Source organism: Mirounga angustirostris, unplaced genomic scaffold (assembly GCF_029215605.1).
Source record: "Mirounga angustirostris isolate CCGP_5_RB_7025 unplaced genomic scaffold, mMirAng1.0.hap1 SCAF_2, whole genome shotgun sequence".
Classification (NCBI taxonomy): Eukaryota; Metazoa; Chordata; class Mammalia; order Carnivora; family Phocidae; genus Mirounga; species Mirounga angustirostris.
In genome coordinates, this window is record NW_026991710.1 from 65,734,059 (window position 1) to 65,752,351 (window position 18,293).

General features: G+C 40.5%; 1 protein-coding gene across 4 annotated transcripts in view; it reads left to right on the top strand.

Moving 5' to 3' along the window:
* The window catches only part of ENOPH1 (enolase-phosphatase 1), a 40,035-nt gene that overhangs the window by 13,796 nt on the left and 7,946 nt on the right, over positions 1 to 18,293 (top strand). For 2 of the 4 annotated variants that reach the window (XM_045880900.3, XM_054508873.2), the window contains exons 2-5: positions 267 to 334; positions 13,030 to 13,131; positions 14,720 to 14,922; positions 17,501 to 17,633. In XM_045880900.3, coding sequence (XP_045736856.2) covers positions 267 to 334; positions 13,030 to 13,131; positions 14,720 to 14,922; positions 17,501 to 17,633 — 506 coding nt within the window. Of the gene's footprint in view, positions 1 to 266; positions 335 to 13,029; positions 13,132 to 13,720; positions 14,400 to 14,719; positions 14,923 to 17,500; positions 17,634 to 18,293 lie in introns of those variants that run through there. The other 2 variants (XM_045880901.2, XM_045880903.2) reach the window with 2 other exon arrangements.

An 18,293-nucleotide genomic window follows, 5' to 3' on the forward strand; every position in this document is an offset into this window, starting at 1 on the left:
TTTCATCTATGCCTTAGGAAAACTTTGTGCTTGAGAATAAAATCTTGGTAATAATTAAGAAGATCCCGTTCACTGAAAATATGAATCTGATTGGGATTTTTGCCCCTAAAATATTTTAAGTGGGGGCATGGTGGGTCCCCTAGCCAAAGGCTCTTTATAGCTGTGCTTCTCAGACTTGAGTGTATATACAAATCATTTAGGGATCTTGCTAAAATGTAGTTTCTGATTCAGGAGATCTGGAATGGGACTTGATGAACTTTTCACAGGTGCCCAGATGCTGCTGCCTTGCTGCTCCCCGTACCACACTTCAAGTATTGAGGCTTCATACACATTTGTAAGTCATACCTATATGTAGGCCTGTTAGCCCTGCTTTTTTCTAACGGTTCATTTCATATGATAAAGTAGACCAAGCAAGAGAGTATGGATGAATTAGAGGAGATCTCCATCAACATTAACAGAACCACGACCTCTTAGAGGTTAAGTTAGTTGGTTATGGAGAGAACAAGGTAATGCAGTAAGCCTGGTAGACAACAAAGCATTATACGAGTGGCCACTTCCCAGCTTTAGCAAATCATCTTCCAGAACTGAAGTGTAAAGAAAGCAGAAGCACTGTTCGTTCTTCAGGGACAAAAAGAATGTTAGCAAGGAGTTATGTGTACTTACAGGACCAACTAGATAGTACACTTGAATGTTTATTTAATTGAATGTGTATGTACGATAGGGACCTGCGTAATAAGCTTTTGGGATAGTATCCTGGCAGATGGGCAGGTAAATAGTGCTTTGCTAAACCTGTTGTATTAGTTTCCCATGGTTGCTGTAACAAAATTACCACAGACTTAGTGGTTTAAGACAATACAGACTTACCGTGTTACACTTCTGGAGGGTCAACTCTGAAATGGATCTCTCTGAGTTAAAATCAAGGTGTTGGGGGGGTTGTGTCCCTTCTGAAAATTTTAGAAAATTCTAGAAAAATTTCCCTGCCTTTCCCACTTCTAGAGGCTGCCCACATTTCCTGGTTCATGGGCCTTTCCTCTGTCTTCAGAGCCAGCAGCATAGCATCTTCAGGCCAGTCTCTCACTCTCTGAGTTTCCTACTTCTCTTTACCTTTAAGGATCCTTGTAATTATATCAGGCCCAACCACATCATTCAAGGATAATCTTCCCATCTTGATTCTTAATTTAATCATGCCCACAGTACTTTTGCCATATAAAGTAACATTCACAGGCTTTGGGATTTAGGATATGGCTATCTGAGAGTGGGGGAATTTTCCCTTCTACCATGTTTAATTAGCATAAACATTTCTAATAGATGCCTTTATAGGTTCTAGGCTACATAGGAATTAGAATTTATAATGGTTCCACTTTTGTTTTGAAATTTGTCAGTAATGGTGTTGGATGCAATCTATAATATTTTCTTTAAGACTTATAATATTTTCTTTAAGATTTGACAGATTTTTATTTTTATTTTTTATTTATTTATTTTTTAAAGATTTTATTTATTTGAGACAGAGAGAATGAGATACAGAGAGCATGAGAGGGAGGAGGGTCAGAGGGAGAAGCAGACTCCCTGCCGAGCAGGGAGCCCGATGCGGGACTCGATCCCGGGACTCCAGAATCATGACCTGAGCCGAAGGCAGTCGCTTAACCAACTGAGCCACCCAGGCGCCCAAGATTTGACAGATTTTTAAATATATTATTAATATATATGTATATAAATTCTATATATATTATGTAAATATGAATGTATATTATATATTTTTATATATATCTGCTTATATACTTTTCCTGGGGTTGGTTTAATATTTTTTGAGATACAATTTATTTTAAAACACTTTTAGAAATGAATAATGTATTCTTGATTGTTTAACGATGGTTGTAATATTATAATTCCTTTATAGTTCAGTATATTTTAGGGGATAATAATTGAGAAATGTTGAAGTTGACATTTCTTTCTCATGAAAACTGCTATGTTAATTTTATGGTCTTTTAGGAAGAGAGCTTGTGCTGTCTGATAGTATATCCTAACTCGGTTAAACATCCATTTGATAAGTATTGCGTCTAATGTTTTCAGCACTGAGAGGTATATTATGCTCATTCTGCCCTCAATAGGAAACTGCTAGAAGACAACCCTCAAGGGACAGCAAAACTTCCTTCTACCTGTGCTGTTTATTATTGACACCTGCAATTGAGTCATGTTCCCGGTCTTCATTCACTCTATGAACTTATTAGGCTTTTTCACCTGCAAGGATGAGGTTATAGGATCTGTTGTGCTTATGAAGTGGTGATGAAGATTGAATGAAGTGAATGCAAAAGCCTCTGAAAATTATAAAGCTCTGTGGAAACACTGATTATAATGCAAGAAGTACCAGACTAATACAGAAAGTGCTTGTGAAGGGTCAGTAAGGAAAACGGGGAACTAACATTTAGTGAAACCCACCTGCTCCACATTTTTTCCCACCACGATACCTCCACCTCTGCTCCTTATGACCCTAGTCAAAAATATGGTAAGAATGAGACCCAGAACATGTCTAATCTCAAAGAATCTGTGGAAGCATTGAAATGGCAGGACTGTCTTGATAAGTTGCTATTGGTGATTTGCTTCACATTCCCCCAAACCTTCCCCGTTGCTTAATACTGTCTCCCAAAGGGAGATAGACCCATGGTGGTATGTGAGCAGAGTTTTGTTGATTCAGCCAGAAACAAAGGGAAGAGCCTTTGGAGAATCATTATATTGGGTCTGAGTATATCAAGTGGATGGAAAGCACCGCCAGCCTATATTTCTGGTCTCTTATTCTAGAACCTTTTGTGTCATGGCACTTGCATGATCTTTCCTTCCCTTCTGTCACATCTGTTTGAATACCTATCATGTGCCGGTCTCTGCTAGGGATCCCAAATACTTAAGACCCAGCCATCACCCTCCTGGAACCTGGTAAGGAGGACAGGTACATAAATAGGTTGTCTTTGCACCGTGGAACTCCTTTGTGGTTTCCTGTTGGCTAAGAGAGAAAGTTTCAACTCCTGAACTTCAGTGAACAGGGTTTTCCAATTCCCTATCCCTGTATTCTGTTGCACTTCTTAGAGCTGAACATGCCTGTCCAGGTCATGCTCTTTCATGCCTCCTTGTTCCTCCAGCCTGGAATGTAATACTTTTTTTCCCCTCCAAGTGCAGGTTGGTTCCATGTACTCATTACCGTAAAAAATATTGATTGGGCTAGGCTGTGGGCATATAGAGGTGAAACTTGCTTCTGCTCTCAGAGGACTTTGTTTAAGCAGGAATTTTCGAGTCCTCTCCCCTTTTTGCAGGGCCGTGTGTTTGCCACTGCAGCACTTACTGCCTTTGGGGTTGCATTTTTTTCCTGCCTTCCACAATGCTGAGAGCTCCTTGTGGACAGAGCCTGAAGCCTTTAAAATATATATATATATATATATATATATATTTTTTTTTTTTTTTTTTTTTTTTTTTTTCAAAGACTTTATTTGCGAGAGAGAGCACGAGCGGGGAGAGGGAGAAGCAGGCTCCCACCGAGCAGGGAGCCTAACATGGGACTTGATCCCAAGACCCTGGGATCGTGACCTGAGCCGAAGGCAGATGCTTAACTGACTGAGCCACCCAGGTGCCCCTATTTATTTATTTTTTTAAGGCTTTGTTTATTTATTTGAGAGAGAGCATGTGTGTGCCTGTGCATGGGTGGGGGTGGGGCGGGCAGAGGGAGAAGGAGAGGGAGAAGCAGGCTCCCCACTGAGCGGGGAGCCTGACACGGGACTCGATCCCAGGACTCTGAGATCACGACCTGAGCCGAAGGCAGATGCTTAACCAACTGTACCACACAGGCACCCCTTTTAAAATTTTAGTAGCAACTGTTTAATTTCCTTATAAGATGGAAAGCTTGGTAGGTTATTAGGGTAATGATTTACAAGTATATAGCTTAACTTTGTACATATGAATTGATTGGGACCCAATACAACCTAAAACATAGAAATTCAGAACCACATAAGGCACATAAGGGATTCAGCCAATGTTTGGTGATGGTGATATGATGCATTCCAGAATGGGCATGGGCAGGGCTGGGATTAAGTTTCTCCTAGCCTCAGCTATCGTTGCTATTTCAAATTTCCTCAAGGTGCTGCTTTATCTTATTTGAAGTGCAACTTAGCTTAAGTGTTTCCAGAGTGACATTAGAATTTTCATTGAGCCAACATTTCTAAAACCTAGAGGTCCAAAGGAAGAAATCAGCTAAAAATGGACATTAAAAACTACGAAAGAGGGATACCTTGGCTGGCTTGGTTGGAAGAGCATGCAACTCTTGATCTCGGGGTTGTGAGTTAGAGCCCCATGTTGGGGGTGGAGTTTACTTAAAAAAAAAAATCATGAAAGATAGAAATTTTATTCACAATTAAGTTAAAAAGCTAAATATATCATGCTATGGAAACTTGTATCTGTTATTTTGTGGATAGGGGAAGTGTTTTTTCCCCCCAGATTTTTCCTCAAAATAATTCATGCTTGTTATAAATTGCAAACATTACAGAAGAATATAATATAGAGAGTAAATGTCATCTTTTGCTCCTGCCACCCAGAGATGACCATTAAAAATTTGGTGAATATTCCTTCTGATTTTTTCCTATGCATGCAGTAATTGAGATTATTAAAAGAAATGTAGTCCAATCTACTCCCCAAAAGGCACCAATTATAATATGTAACCCTCACTTTTTAAATAAATGTAGGTAGGCCTCTGTCTTGCTCAGATAAGCTTGTTTTTTGTTGTTGTTTTTATTTTGTTTTTGCTCAGATAAACTTTTTAAGGACATACTGTATTTAGCTCTGAGAAGTCCTTCCTTGTCTGATGATTCTTAAAATTTTCCATTCTTACAGCTTACCCTCATGTTCCCCCTTCACTAAAGGAAAAAAAGGCATTCTTTTTATAGTAAAAGCATATTTTTATGTAATGCTTTTGATTTTCGTGTTTATTAACTCTTTTAATTTTCAAAATTGGTTTTGGTGGAGGTAGGAGTCCGAAGAAGCCAACCCCCTGTGAGCCTGTTGTACCTGGTTCTCCATCACCGCTCTAAAGAATGTTTGGATAGTCAGTCGCCCTGTCCTCAGAGGCCCTCGTGGGGCCTCCCGGGCCCTCTTCCCAGGGGACTCCATTTCAGAAACACGGATTTCTTTCCAAAGACAGAAGTCTTTAATACCAAAAAGGGTTCTTTGTCCTCTGGGTGTGTACATGAGGGCTTCATTAACTTGATTTTGTTTTCAATGATTCCTTACGCGCCTTTTAACAAGTTCCTTTTCTTAAGTCTAAAAAGTGTGGAGCTGACACCCTTCCCTGAGTAAAGAGAGACTAAGACACGTAGTTTGGACACTAATGGTAATCACGGCAGTGGGTCCTGGGTGGGACTTTGGAGAAGAGCCACAGTCAGGCCAGTGTTTGGCAGTTCACCGGTATGCTCCAAGAGGCTGGCTGACTCCTGGACTGGGCCTTATGTGGGTCTAAGTCATTGTAGGTTCATTTAAGCTCATTAGATCCCTGAAGCAGGATGATGAAGCTCTGGGATCTGGCTCTTCAAACTAAAAAAAAAAATCTGATTGATAAACTGGTACCATAGTCTATTAATTTGTACTTAACCTTTATGTGCTTATGTAAAATGGAATAATAGCACTTGTTTCATAAGGTTATTATGAGAATTGAAATGAGATCATTAAGACCATTCATTAATCAATTCGTTGCATAAATTTGGAGTGCTTGGTAGTTGAGGGAGAAGGTCCATGCTAAAGCTATGGATTTGAGGATCATCAGCAATAGATGGTATTTAAAATCTTGAGATTAGATGAAGTCACTAAAGATTGACTAGATAGAGATGTGCCTGGAATAGTAAGGGCTCAGTAAATGTTGGCAGTTACTCCCACTATTATTACAACTACTTGTATTATTACTACTATTTATTAGAAATGCTACAGAACTACAAGGTGAACCGAAATCTCTCATTTTCTTAGTGCAAATGTATTTGAGAAACCAAAGCTTTATTAGAAATTTCTGTAGAGACTATCAGGATCCAGGGACTTGGGTAATCCCATTGAGTAGGGCTCCCCAAAGTCATCCATCTGCAGAGCTGGATAGGCTTAGACATTGGGATTTGATAGGCCTGGATTTGAGTCCTGCCTTTACTTTGTACCGGCAGTGAAACCTTTTAGAACCTCAGCTTCTTCATGTGTTTAGAGGGATTACCTTGCAGGGATGGCAGGTGGATTCAAAAAGGTAATTATCAGGGTGCCTGGGTGGCTTAGTCGGTTAAGCCTCTGATTCTTGATTTCAGCTCAGGTCATGATTTCAGGGTTATGAGGTTGAGCCCCGCATTGGGCTCCAAGCTGGGCATGGAGCCTGCCTAAGATTCTTTCCTCCCCGGAGGCACCTGGGTGGCTCAGTCGTTGGGCGTCTGCCTTTGGCTCAGGTCATGATCCCAGGGTCCTGGGATCGAGCCCTCCATCGGGCTCCCTGCTCGGTGGGAGGCCTGCTTCTCCCTCTCCCTCTCCCTCTGCCTGCTGCTTGTGTTCCCTCTCTCACTGTGTCTCTTTGTCAAATAAATAAATAAATAAAATCTTAAAGAATATATATATATGTGTATATATATATTCTTTTCCCCTCTCTCTGTCCCTCCTTCCCCGCTCTCTAAAAAAATTAAAAAAAAAAAAATTGTCAATTCCTTCCCTTTCCCTTCCACTGCTAGGGGCTAGGACTTCAGGCCAATCAGGTTTCCTTCTCTGAAACTCCAGAGATACTGGTATTCTGTCCCTGTGCCTCTTCTAAAACCTTATCACAGCTACTAGCCCCTTTACGTTTCCTTTCAAGGAAACGATAACCTTTCCTTGTGTGATATGATTCATTGCAATTAATTAGATTATTGTTTATCTTTCTTTAATTAGTTTAATCACCTTAATGGGATTTAGAAGACACTTTTTTCCTATCTGGCAATGCATTTATTAATTCATTTTGAATATAGATGATGAAATCTAATGTATGTTCATTCCTAAAGGCTTCTGCTTTCAAAGGGGAATGGGTACGTCCCTGCTTAACCCATTGAAGATAGTGACACCAAAATTATAATCTCTGAGCCTCTGTGGCCCATGTAGCAGTGAGAGCACCGAACTTTTGGTAATTCCTAGTATGGTCTTCAGGAAGGATATCTAAGGAGCAATTTTAATTCCACAACTGCTGAAGCTGTCTAACAGATGGCAGGGATCACTTCCATGAAGTGGTACGTTCCCATCGTTGGAAGTGATCAAGCAGGGACAAACTTCCAGTTATAAAATAAGTAAGTTCTGGGATGTAATGTACAGCATGGTGACTATAGTTAATGATATTTTTATTGAATATTTGAAAGTTGCTAAGAAAGTAGATCTTAAAAGTTCTCATTACAAGAAAAAATTTGTGTGGTGATGGATGTTAACTATGCTTATAATGGTGATCATTCCACAATATTTTTTTTTAAAGATTTTATTTATTTGAGAGAGAGACAGATAGTGACAGAGATAGCGAGAGAGAGCACAAATAGGGAGGAGAGCGAGAAGCAGGCTCCTGCTAAGCAGGGAGCCCGATGTTGGACTTGATCCCAGGACCCTAAGATTATGACCTGAGCCAAAGGTAGACGTTTAACTGCCTGAGCCACCCAGGCGCCCCTCATTCCACAGTATTATATGCATCTATCAAATCACTATGTTGTACATCTGAAACTACTATATGTCAATTATATCTCAATTAAAAAAGAGATTATACACTGTCATTGCAGAAAATAGATAAGCAAAAAACCAAAAAACCTGTGTAAATGGCCATGTTCCCCTTGATTTTGTTTTGTGCATTAGATATTCCCCAGAATGGAATTATACTGTATATTTGAAACCTGTTTTATTTCTTATTTAGATAATGTGATTTCTTTCTTTTTTTTTTTTTTTAAAGATTTTATTTACTTGACAGAGAGAGAGAGAGAGCACAAGTAGGCAGAGTGGCAGGCAGAGGGAGAGGGAGAAGCAGGTTCCCCGCTGAGCAGGGAGCCCGATGTGGGGCTTGATCCCAGGACCCTAGGATCATGACCTGAGCCGAAGGCAGCTGCTTAACTGACTGAGCCACCCAGGCACCCCGAGAATGATTTGTTTCTAAGACCCATCAACCCACTTAATTTTCCTTTGCTTTTTATCTTCTGAGATGAATAGAAAAATAGTAGTCCACCAGTATTGCCTTTGTGTTGTTTAATTTTCTGGCTGAAAAAGATTTATTTTTATTTTAAAAAAATATTTTATTTTTAAAGATTTTATTTATTTGCCAGAGAGTGAGAGTGAGAGCATAAGCAGGGGGAGCAGCAGAGACAGAGAAGCAGACTCCCTGCTGAGCAGGGAGCCTGACGTGGGGCTCAATCCCAGGACCCCGGGATCATGACCTGAGCCGAAGGCAGATGCTTAACCAACTGAGCCACCCAGGCGCTCCTTATTTTTATTTTAAGTAGGCTCCATGCCCAGTGTGGGGCTTGAACTCACAACCCTGAGATTAAGAGTTGCGTGCTCTACTGACTGAGCCAGCCAGACACCCCTGGCTGAAAAAGTTTAAGTTCTCAAATACTTTAAATCATTTGTTGCACTGTGTGGTTCATTGGAAGGCTTTTAAAATAGTTCCTTTAAATAGCTATACTCTTAAGTATTACCCATTACCTTTTTATTATCCATTTTCCTCAAAGGAGACTTGAGTAAACATTATAGCGACTAATTCTTATTGATTCTGTGACCTTTTTATTGAAACAACCACTTGACCATAAAGCAAATCCATATTTGGACTTCTAAACATTAATGAGGCAACTTGTTTAATTAGATGTTCAGAAATGTTGTGGCCCTGAAGGAGCCTTAATGGAGCTCTTTCAGAAAGCTACTGTTGAGCTGCATGGAGTAATATAAATTGCTGCTTGCATAGTATCCCCTCCAGCAGTTATAGTGGAACTTAATCATAGTCCCCTGAGAGACAAATACTCTTATTTAGTTCTGTGGCCTTTTGTTATGTGTACTACTAAACCACAACAGCCCCTTAGGTGCCTGGTGGACTAAACATATTTCACATGTTTATAGAACCCTGGGTTTATTGCAGCATTTTTTTCATACTGTAGTATTCTGAAATTACCCATAAATGGATTATGACTGAAGTTAAAACATTTGTCATCACACTTATTTCTGGAATTACTTTTAAAGCCTGAAAATGTTCAGTGGGCAGTGTTGGGCAATAAGCACTAGCTTTACCAACTCTTTTTTTTAGAGCATTCTTATATGATATTGTAACACATGTAATTCATATAATTACTGGCTTTTTAAAAAATAAGCAACTTGAAGGCATTTCATTTATTTTATAAAATAGGTTGCTCAAAAAGTATGTTGAAAGAATAGGATAAAATCTTCATAATTTAGTTATTTGCCCATGTACCTTTATATGATGCAGTAACACTGCACTAAAATAGAAGTCTGCTAATATGTCTACCCCAGGTAGTCTTGATATTCCATGTGTTATATACTAAGTTCTGCCTTCGTGGCCTAGCTTGTGTGTTTACTCAGTGCACAGGGGAGTTTTATATCTAGAGGAAAGGGGCAAATTAGATGATCAGGAATTCTGAAGTAATCTCTAACTTTTAAAGCTTTTCCTAAAAGTTCAGAATTGTTTGAAACCTTGCACCCTTTATTTCTGTGAGTCCTCTGAGGAGAGAGGCTGTGGTTCATAACTCTGTTATCAGAAGAATCTGGCACTCAGTGTGTCCTCAGTAAAAGTTGAATGTGAGTTCATTGTGCTTTGATTTATCCTCTGGGAACTTCTCTGCTATTATTTGTCACTAAATTTGGGTCAAAGGTGATCCTTGCCCAGTTTAAATGTTTTCTGTGATGGAGAATGTAAGTGATAAGGTCTAGGTCCTATCTATCTACCTACCTATCTATTTATCTATGTATCTCTAATTACTACAGTGACCTTGCTCGGTATTATCATTCCCATTTAGCAGATGAGAAAACTGAGGCTCAGAGAGGATAAGTTGAACATAGCAATAAAAGGCAGAGAGGTAAGACCCCGGCCTGGCATGCTGCCCAGAGTCATTTCTTCTCCCACAGAAGTTAAGCACTTGGGCTCCCGGGAATCACAGGCCCTTCATAAATTGTTCTTGAGACCAGTAAAGCTGGATTAGGAAATTGGGCTTTGTGAAGCACAAAGTAGTATAGCATTGCATCCGTTTTTATACCTTTTGAGTACTTCAGCTATTCAGTTATTGGGAGGCCCTGAATCTAACCAACAGTTTTCCCCCAGGAATATTTCCAGTTTGAGAATTGGGGAATAATGGAGACAGGACATTAGAGGAGGATGATCAAGTGCGAAAGAAGCAGGTAGAGGATGAGGGATCAAAGTTGACTTGTTTTTTAATTGTGAAACATTTTAAATAAGGAAGAATAAGGATTAATATAATTACCATGCACCTCCCACAAAGCTTATTAGATTTTATACTATTTTGTTTCAGATCTTAAAGAAATAAAACATTACAGATAGAACTGAGACTCTTGAGTACCTCTCATTTTGTGTTAGAGTTTTATTTATATGTTAGAGTTTATATTCATGTTTATAATTTAAGTGCTCTGATTTTTAACTGCTATATATATGTATATATATATTTTTTAAAGATTTTATTTATTTGGCAGAGATAGCGAGAGCAGGAACACAAGCAGGGGGAGTGGGAGAGGGTGAAGCAGGCTTCCTGCTGAGCAGGGAGGGAGCCCGATGCGATGCGGGGCTTCATCCCAGGACCCTGGGACCATGACCTGAGCCGAAGGCAGATGCTTAAAGACTGAGCCACCCAAGCGCCCCTAACTGCTATATATTGTTTTAGAGTATGAATGAATATACCCGAGCTTATTTTCTAGCTGATGAAGATTTAGGTTGCTTCCATTGATTTTGTTGTAAAATGTAGTATTTTAGTAGTATTGCAGTATTGCAATAAACATTTTTTTACTTTCCTCTTTGTGCACATCTATTAGAGTTTATCTATGGTACATGTCTAGGAGAGGATTGGATGTGTGTGCACAAAACCTTCAGGTTTACTCTATCTTCTCCAAGAGCATTCTTGAGTGGGGAGGCCAGCTTGCAGTCTACCACAGTGCATGAGAGGGGGAGAGAGAAGTAGATGAAGGATAAAGAAGGGCACAATGGGAAAACCCAGTCTTTAAAGAAAAGCAGAAGTATAGCAGTATGGTAAAAGGAATCTTGCACAAACAGCAAGCTGTCAATCTCAGCTCTTCATTTTCCTTCTTTGAGATCAGGAATGAGTTTTTATTGAGCTCGAACAAGGCTGTTCTGTCAAGTACGCTGAACAGTTTGCTTGATTACACTGTATGCTTTTGAGTCTGCTGAATGATCCATTACTTACTGGAATGCCACATGAGAACAAGCAAAATTGAATGACTTCTTTATTTTTACTAGGGCAGGTGAAACTTGAATAACGTGTTATGAAGAGAGGTAAATGCTTCAGCCCTACTATTTATTTATTTATCTTTTTTTGTTGAAATATAGTTGACACACAGTATTATATTAGTTTCATGTGTGCCAGCATAGTTATTGGACATTTATATACATTAGGAAATGATCACCACAATAAACTTAATTACCATCCATAACTATACGAAGTTATTACAGTGTTCTTGACTGTATGCCCTATGCTATACTTTATGTCCCCGTGACTTATTTATCTTCTAACTGGAAATTATAAAGGGCGTTCAGTAAATATTTGAATAATTAAATGAGTGAATGAGTTTATAAATAAACAGACTTCTTGAGTTCAACTTGATTATAGAATTTTCCTTAAAATGGAAGACCTCCTCTGAGTTGTATACTTGGGGTCTACACTCCTAGCATATATTCATTTTCTGGCTTTTTTAGACAGGTAATTGCTGAGACTGTTGCAGAGTCGTCATTCTCTGGATTTGTACAGCATTCTGCTCCTACTCTGCTTGTCTCACCCATTGCACCGTGTTGCAAGTCTTGGTTTGCCTGCCATCCTCCTGTCTCCCCACTAAATTCTTAAGCTTATTGAGAAAAGGGACTCTGATATATTTTGTCTTTTCAATTCCCTTTTGCATGCCCCACTTGTAGACGCTAAAAAAATTATTGAATGTGCCTCATTTGATTTGAAAAGATACATATGCTCAATTGTAAGTAAATACAAATTTTGACCTAAGAGAAATCACCTTGCCAATGTATGGATTATTGACAGGGTATTTATCTTTGAATTGTCTTGCCCATCACTCTCATATAGGGTGTTCTATAGGGAGTCTGATTACCAAGAATCACGGTGATCAAAAAAAATTTTTAAGCATTTGTCATGCATGGACACCACTCTCTCAGCAGATATTTGAGTTGTGTGCAAGTCCCAAGTACTGTGTGTGTATCAGGGATATAGCCGTGAGCAACATAAACTTGATCCCTGCCCTCACGGACCTGTGGTCTAGCAATCTAGTTTAGGAGTCAGCGGACTCTCTGTAAAGAGCTGAACAGTAAATGTTTAGACTTTGCGGACCATATGATCTTGGTTACAAATACTCTACCACTGTGGCCCAGAAGTAGCCTCTGACGCTATAATCAAATGAGTGTGGCCATTTCCAGTAAAACTTCATTTACAGGGAGTACCTGGCTGGCTCAGTTGGTAGAGCGTGTGATTCTTGATCTCTGGGTTGTGAGTTCAAGCCCCACATTGGGTGTAGAGCTTACTTAAAAAACAAAAACAAAAAATCTTCATTTACAAAAACAGGAGATGTCAGTCTGGCTTTGGCCCGTGGGCCATAGTTGGCTGACTCTTGACCTAGTTCATTTGTTTCTTGGTCTTTGTTTCTATAGCCACAATAGAAATTTTCATATTTTCCATGTAGGTTTCAGTGGCTTACTTGCTACAGTTAGCAGAGGTGAGATTGTTGAAGAACTTGATCTCATGCCAATGACAAGCTAATTCTTGTTTGTTTTTTAACTTGTTTATCCAGGACATTTTATTTCCTTACATCAGAGAAAATGTTAAAGAGTATCTTCAGACACATTGGGAAGAAGAGGAGTGCCAGCAGGATGTCAATCTTTTGAGGAAACAGGTTGGGACATTGCTCTTCCATTGCTTCCACATTCCCAAGTATCTGAGAATTGAGGATGCCCAGAGACAGATGTGCTCTGAACGTACTGCAAAATAAGCGCTCTGGATTCACGGTGCTTGGACTTTGCAGTGACTTGCTTAGGAATTCACAGAACATAATTAAATGGCCAGATCATGGCAGTTTATTGTCTCTATAGTTGCCTCTCACTGGAGTTGTTTTTATCGCATAAAAATGTCATGTATTTTTTTAAGTTTATTATATTATTTTTTTAAGATTTTATTTATTTATTTGACATTGAGACAGCGAGAGAGGGAACACACACGGGGAGTTGGGGAGGGAGAAGCAGATCCCCACTGAGCAGGGAGCCCGATGCCCGCTCGATCCCAGCACACTGGGGTCATGACCTGAGCCGAAGGCAGACGCTTAACGACTGAGCTACACAGGTGCCCCGTCATGTATTTTTAAAACTAAGCTTTTTCTGGGTAGTGTGCAAGAGATTTTGGTGCCATCTTACCACATTTTTCATTAATGTCTCCCAGTGATTCTCTAATCTCTTCTGCCCCCTGCACAGCGCTCCTGGGGCCTCACCTCCACACAGCCCCGTAGACCTCGCACCCCGCTCACAACTAGGCCCATCTTTGTCTCCTGTGCTATTCTACTCTGTTCTCTGCCTGGTTTACAGTCCGTTTTTCCTTCCGCATTCTGTGCTGTAGAACTCCTATTCGTTTTCTTCTTCACATTGCTTCAGTGGCAAAGATCTTTCACACTGTGCAGGGCGAACTCTGACAGTTATTTTCTAGTTTGTTTTCTACATCGGACGATGTGGAACGCTCTAGAAATGTTTTAATGGTTGGGAGTTGGGATCGGAAATAAAGCCTTTGGGCCATGGGGTATTTGGGTTTGTTAAATGTTCTAGATAACTCCGGGTTAGTCTGAAACACTCCCCTCCCTCAGCTTTCTGTTGTCTCAACTCTTGTTGAAATTATATATTCCCCCTCTATAGTATGTATATCATTGGTCTTTAGAAATTGGACATATGCTTCATCACAGAGTCATTGTTTTAAGTAGCTGTTAGGTTTTGGGGGCAAGATGAGGAAAACTGCAAGATACTGAAAAAGAACCAACCCCAGGCATTGTTTTGCTAGCTTGTTTTTGTTGAATTCCAGGCATAAACAGATTTTGTTGACATTTTCTTTGTTTCTTCCTCGGTTCATTATAGTGCCGAGAAAATGATCAGATTTAACTGAAGTCCTGGTTTGTTGATCCCTGTAAGTGAATCGACACACTGGTCCCACTATATCATTTTATCATTATATGCTGTCTCTCTCCTCATGTACACCGTGTCTCTCCATTTAAATTTCAGCTTTAGCAATATAGGAAAGGTGATGCGAATTTATTAATTATAATCCACTTTCCTTTAGGAATCATTCATATCAGCCCCAGAGTGTAAGATACTTGAATTTGTAACAGTGCTGGGTGCCAATGATAGTTGGAGAAAGTTGGTCCGCTGGGTTTTTATGTCTCATTTTAAGTGATCTTTTTAAAAATTAAAATAAGAAACAAACTTCATGTTGTTTATGACTTAAAGGCTGAAGAGGATGCCCACCTGGATGGGGCTGTTCCCATCCCTGCCTCATCTGGGAATGGAGGAGATGACCTGCAGCAGATGATCCAGGCCGTGGTGGATAACGTGTGCTGGCAGATGTCTCTGGACCGGAAGACCACGGCGCTGAAACAGCTGCAGGGCCACATGTGGAGGGCGGCATTCGCAGCTGGGCGCATGAAAGCCGAGTATGTAGCTGCTCAAGGAGCTCAAACATTTCACCAGCCCCGAAACCCAGTACATTTTCCACTGGTCCTCTCTCTGTGTGATTAGTGTTAGTTGTGTGATTAGTCAAATAGATAAAATCAACATTCTTTTTATTTTATTTTATATTTTTAAAGAATTTATTTATCTATTTGAGAGAGAGCATGAGAGAGAACGAGGGGTAGGCAGGGGGAGAGGGAGAAGCAGGCTCCCCGCTGAGCAGGGAGCCCGATGTGAGGCTCGATCCCAGGACTCCAGAATCATGACCTGAGCCGAAGGCAGACACTTAAACCAACTGAGCCACTCAGGTGCCCCAATTCTTTTTATCTTAACGAGCAAGTGTTTGTTTTGTTTTTTCAAAGCCGGGATAAAGCATTCCACCCAGCTAAGTTCCCCAGAGCAGCATGCCTGGCTTTGTGGGATGGTTGAGGACTTTTATCCCAGTTTAAAACAGCTTCCCAGAAAATGGTGACTTCTTTGAGCTCAGTCATACTTGATCTTTAGCAGACAGTCCTGTTGGGCTGCTTCTCAGAGCTGTTAGGTTACCTGCTTTCTGCTCTGCTAGAGAAGGAAGAATGCTTTGAGATTAGTTACATATTTTGGGGTTACTCAGAGTGTCAGCAGTACTGCTCTGTCCTGTGCTGATACAACAACTTCCACAGACCATCTGAGTCTGGGCTGTGGTGTTCCTGAGAGCCTTCCTGCCGAAGGAAGACTCGTGAGTCTTGCATTGCTGAGGAATTTTTTTTTTTTTTTTAAAGATTCTATTTTTAAGTAATCTACACCCAATGTGGGGCTCAAATTTACAACCCTGAGATCAAGTGTCGCATGCTCTACTGACTGAGCCAGCCAGGCGCCCTGCTAAGAAATTCTTAATAAGACCCTGCCACTAAGGATTTTGAGTCATTGCCTGACGTACACCCTAAGATCCAAGACTACTTCTAGTTGCTGTATTTCTTTTGTTCTTCTGTCGAATGAAATGCCATTCCTTTATTTTTGTACTTTACAAGGGGCTTCCACTTTTTCATATATTTTTTTAAGATTTTATTTATTTCTTAGAGAGAGAGAGAGCGCGTGCAGGGCAAAGGGGGAGGAGAAGCCGACTCCCCGCTGAGCGAGGAGCCTGACTGCTGGGCTCAATCCCAGGACCCTAAGATCATCACCTGAGCTGAAGTCAGATGCTTAACTGACTGAGCCACCCAGGCACCCCAGGGGGGTTCCACTTTTTTTTTTTTTTTTTTAAAGATTTTATTTATTTATTTGAGAGAGAGAGACTGAGAGAGAGAGCACATGAGAGGGGGGAGGGTCAGAGGGAGAAGCAGACTCCCTGCCGAGCAGGGAGCCCGACGCGGGACTCGATCCCGGGACTCCAGGATCATGACCTGAGCCGAAGGCAGTCGTTTAACCAACTGAGCCACCCAGGCGCCCGGGCTTCCACTTTTTAAAGGATGCATTAGAATATCAGGATAGGCCAATCATCTGGGAATATCCGCTAGTTCACTATATAAAACACTAAAGAGTGGAGCCGAGAGAGGACGCTCAAACTAGTTATAGTTAGTCCTTCCTTGTCTTGGACTGGTTTCCGTAATTATAAAACCAGGGACTTGAAATAAGTTACCTTAGACTTCTAAGCCCTGAATTGGAACGGTAACAATCTGCAGATTCAATGTGGAAAAATCCTGTTTCTATGATTGCAAATAACGCACAAAGTAACCCACAATTATGTGTGCTGGTTTCAAATTAGTTGATCTCTTTCCTTCAATTAGCGTAATCCATTAAGCTGTTTTATCCAGTAGGAGACTTCCCTGACATTTTCCAGTTAATCTTTTAAAGATGACTGGTTCCACATTCCAAGTTCCTTGTGCTTCGCTTTTCACCTATTTCTGCGATAATTCCACCACCGAATATGGAAGGCGGTGTAGAACTGGGAAGCAGGACTTCATGTCAGGAATCAGAAAAGCTAGACACTGTTGGCCGATTAGCTGATGTGAGATGGTACGAGTCTCTTAACTGTTTTATTAGGTAATTTTTTTCTATATTTTAAAACTTTAGGTTTTCTTAGTTCTTAAGAAATGGAGTTCCATTTTCTAGCTAGTCACGTATGAGTGGCTTTGAACCCTCAGATGTTTTTCTTGTAATTGTTTGGGAGCAAATCTTTTTAAAGGCATTTCCATGCTTTCTGAAGGCACACTGGACATCATGTAACCTCTTCTTGTCATAATTACATCGAAGATTACATAATTGTTACTTTTTTTGAGTTCCTTGGGAATTTAAAAAAGCACTTTATTTCATCCCTTATTTGTAATCACTTTTTACTGTCGCTAGTGTGGCTGCCTGTCCAAAACTGCTCTCTCCACCTACATTGCTGCTTCTAATCTGCTGTGGTTCTGGAGTCCCAGTGACAAGCTTGTTAGGTCAGCAGGAGTTTGCAGTCTCTTGGAGGTGTTTCTCATGGTGACCCTTTGGGCTCAAATAAAAGAAACTTGTTACAGCTATTTTGACTGGTTTTCATCAGGCTAGATACCATATTCCTGCATTTGAACTTGATGGTCTTTCCTCTAGGTTCTTCGAAGATGTAGTTCCAGCAGTCCGGAAATGGAGAGAGGCTGGAATGAAGGTGTATATCTATTCTTCAGGGAGTGTAGAGGCCCAGAAGCTATTATTTGGGCATTCTACAGAGGGAGATATTCTTGAGGTAGGTTACCCGATTACTCTGTTTTTCTGATGCTGTGAAAGCATGAAAGAATGAATCTTAAAGGAATATCCTATAGGTGTAAGCTAAGTCAACATTCAGAGCACCACATGTATATATGCTAAGCAGGTGGTAAAGAGAAGTGGATAAACTAGGGAATGCATTCGAGGGAAGGGTGAAATGTTTCTGTCGTACCAGTCTTGGCATCGGAGGTTCTTAAGCTGTTGTGAGTAACGATCACCAGGGGAGTTTGTTCAAAGTGTAGTTCCCTGGGCCGTGCTTCCTAGCACAGCTGCATTGGCAGGTCCGGGATGGGGGGGGGGCAGGAATATATATATGTATGTATATACATATATGTACATGCTCATGCTGTCATGCTCATGTCCACTCCGACAAAACCAATGGCCCACTTCTTTTGGTTGTTTCGAGTAGCTGGTGAGCAACAGTACAATAGTGGCCCGTGCCCCCTCCAAACACATGCACACGTACACTTCTTTAGCGCAACAGAGTGCAAGGTACATTCATTTGTTTCTGGCACTTTGGAGAGAGAGCAGATTTTGTTTTAGCAGAAACCTCATTCTTCTGTAAGAGAACTGGGTGTGTTATTAAATGGTGATATGTTAAGGCCACCTGTTACCTTTCTTGTAGAAGAGAAAATTCCTT